The 3,245-nt window shown below is 42.7% G+C and overlaps 1 protein-coding gene across 1 annotated transcript; it reads left to right on the top strand.

Moving 5' to 3' along the window:
* On the top strand, positions 1–3,245 carry cav3 (caveolin 3). The gene is made up of 2 exons (XM_034082190.1): positions 1–295; positions 1,525–3,245. Exons 1-2 carry the CDS (start codon positions 11–13, stop codon positions 1,864–1,866), a joined length of 627 nt encoding a protein of 208 aa, XP_033938081.1. The 5' UTR covers positions 1–10; the 3' UTR covers positions 1,867–3,245.

Genomic DNA, 3,245 nt, shown 5'->3' with positions numbered 1-3,245 from the left:
GCCTGTGTGTATGCAGGGTGGGGGTCAAGCCTCCATTTTTGCCAGGGCGTCCTCAGCAGCTGTCAACTGGCATGCCAGAGGGAGCGTCACTCACAGTGGGTACAGGGGTGCAGACGTGAACCGAGGCTCTGTGCAGTTTGATCCAGGAAGGTTTACTCTCACCGTCTCCGGCCCCACCATGGAGGATCAGTACCAGTACAACACCAACGAGGAAAAGATTGTGAAGGACAGCCACACCAAGGAGATTGATCTGATCAACAGAGACCCCAAGCAGATCAATGAAGACGTGGTGAAGGTTTGTGCAGCATAGAGACACCACCCTGTCACAGAGAGGATTAGGAACATAACCTGTTATCTGAGGAGATCAAATTAATGAAGTAGAGACAAAGACAGGAGAAGAGATTACTATACTATCTGGAAAATCCCTAAATAGATCAAGAGCTTTTCCTGTTGCCTGGGCAGAACCCAACGTTTATTTTGGGAATGGGGTAGAAGTGTGTGTAACTGATACACTGTGCCTGTGATTTATTACGTTTTGACTACTGTTTATCCTGTGATTGTTGCCCTGTTATCGCAAGAAAAAGAAATCACTAAGAAAAAAAACTAAAATGTCATTATTTGTTATGACTGCAAGGGGTTTATGGTCAATGAAGATGGTTAATTACACGTTATTAGCAGAGTATATGTTCAGTATCTGCATTACTTAGTTTGAACTGATTTGCATGTCTGTTTTAAGCTGGAAAGTGTTTTAAACTTACTGCTAATAGTCTGGTCTTTAGCATTTACACGTTTTATTCACGCAGTCATTTTCTGCGTACATTTTCAAATAAAGTCATTCGAATTGAAACCTTCAACCTCATTAGTCAGGAACCTTTCTGGACGTTTGCAAGCTTAGGGTGTCCATTTATAGTTTCCAAAGGACACTGACTGTTCTTATGCTGCATTTAACTCCAGTAATTCTTCTAAGAGCTGAACGAGGCCAGAGCTGACTGAGAAGATATAAAACAGTGCATGTTTAGCCATTTATTCAGAGGATGATCTCGGGAGGCTACCTGCAGGAAACGCACAACCGATGGTATCCAGACTCCAGAGCTCTGAAAGAAAACAAAAGGTTTTAGAACTGTTCGTCTGTCTGTCATGATTAGGTTGATTTGCATTTCATATATTCTAAAGGGGAAGGTGACACATACTGAAAACAGATTAGACGATTGTGCAGTTGCTCTCATGCATTTTACATGAGGTGAACTTCAGTTACTAAGAAGTAGGTTGGAAGAGAGCTTTTAGAAATGATTGTAATCAGTGTTAAAAGCCACTCCATAACTTTGCCATGACATTTAGGGAATTTTTCGACACATAATTGTTTTTTCTGCATACATTTGACCCTAACACTCTGCAGCTTTCACACGTCTATCTTTGCACTTCAGATATTCAGAGCCCAAAGAGCTCTGTTTGAGGGAGAGGAAAAAGTGGTTTGCACTCAGGGATGTGTCGTAATGAAAGCCCCTTTTTAAATGTCCCTTTTAGGTGGACTTTGAGGATGTCATTGCAGAGCCTGACGGGACACACAGCCTGGATGGGGTTTGGAAACTCAGCTACACCACCTTTACTGTGTCCAAGTACTGGTGCTACCGCATCCTGTCTGCTGTCTTTGGCATCCCTGTTGCTCTTCTGTGGGGCTTCCTGTTCGCTTGCATCTCCTTCTGCCACATCTGGGCCGTGGTTCCCTGCATCAAGAGCTGCCTGATCGAGTCGCAGTGCATCAGCCGCATCTACTCCCTCTGCATCCAGACCTTCTGTGATCCCTTCTTTGAAGCCCTGGGCAAGGTCTTCAGCAGTGTGCGCGTTGCAGTGCGCAAAGAAGTCTAAAAACTCACACTGTAGTGTTTATAGTATGATCGGATGAAGTGCGGTATCTTTTTATACACCAGAAGTTCAGTCCAGGCATCTCAGTCCCTCATTCTCCTCCTACTTCCTTCATAACATGCCGTTCCCCACCCACCCATCCTCAAGCTGGGTCCTGCTATGCCCTGTGTGCCTATTGCCACCATGAAGCCCAGTGACAGCTGCAGCAGGCAGCGTGGTTCTGTGACAGCTCTGGCACTCCTGCAGGGCTCTGTGCGTCTCACTGAGGGAGGAGAGGACTGCCTGCCATGACCAGGATCTGTCTGTAATCATGTATTTGTGTCACAAAAAGCCAAAGACATTCAACAGATGATATAAACCCCCCAACATTGCTCCACCTGTGGACAATGCTCCATGTATGCATTACATTTTGCCATTATTAAATATTGTATTGATGCTGTATGTGCCTGGTCAAGTTTAACTCTAGATTAATGTCAATGATTAATGTAATTGGATTTGGTATAATGACCTTATTTAAAGAGCTCTAACAGAAAGAAAGTATTTGAAAAAAAAACCTCTACATAATTATTTTGTCATTTGTGATGACTCCACAGAAACTAACTTTCTTGCTTAATTGTACATGTAAGAAATATCTTGAACCAACGATGCAGATAAACTACTTCCTTTTACCGAAGCGTGAGATTAGTGGAATATTTAACTGCTCCACATTTCAGTCACATCTGTTAACAAGTATGCAATTAACTACTGGTGGAGTAAAGTAAGGAGGGAATTGTATTTGTCAACAGTGTTTTATTAATTATGTATAAAGTATAAGACCTTTGCTGCTATTGTGCACCTCTAGTTGAGAAAGGTTAATTATACATGGCCTGGAACTTTTCTAAGTACACTTCACAATTGATGAAACTGTCCTTATAATAAGTGTATTGCATCACTGGTTCACCATTTGCTTGAAAGTATATTATGTGTGTTATTTCAGGTCAATGTGAGAGGCTGGAGGCTGTTGTTGTGTCTCTTTCACAGTGTCTCTCTGGTGTCACCACGCCCTTCTTTGTTCGTGTTGTTCTGGCCAACACATCCTGGTCCTTTACGTGTTTCTTTAACATGTTTATTAGAAGCAGCATATAGTTGAGTTTGGCGGCTAGGCTCGGGCCTCATCACTCCACAGATATACATAGCACGATGAGTGATGATGAAATAACTAACCCCTGAGCCAGAGACATGCACACATAGAATCTAGGTAGTGCTTGAGCACCTGCCCGTTTTGCCCTCTGGACAGCAATGTGCCCTTTTGAAAGTTCATTTTTTTTTAACAGTATACTGTATGTGGCTCATGGTAACATCGATCAATTCTGGATTAAAAGCTTCTAATATATACAACAATG

The sequence above is a fragment of the Pseudochaenichthys georgianus genome, chromosome 5 (genome assembly GCF_902827115.2).
Source record: "Pseudochaenichthys georgianus chromosome 5, fPseGeo1.2, whole genome shotgun sequence".
NCBI lineage: Eukaryota > Metazoa > Chordata > Actinopteri > Perciformes > Channichthyidae > Pseudochaenichthys > Pseudochaenichthys georgianus.
This window is presented reverse-complemented; position numbering and strand designations above follow the sequence as displayed.

Bases quoted from the DNA above. Each gene is read 5' to 3' on its own strand.
- cav3 (XM_034082190.1), top strand. From the start codon at position 11: ATGCAGGGTGGGGGTCAAGCCTCCATTTTTGCCAGGGCGTCCTCAGCA. The intron at 296-1,524 runs GTTTGTGCAGCA...TGTCCCTTTTAG, and splicing joins TCAATGAAGACGTGGTGAAG to GTGGACTTTGAGGATGTCAT.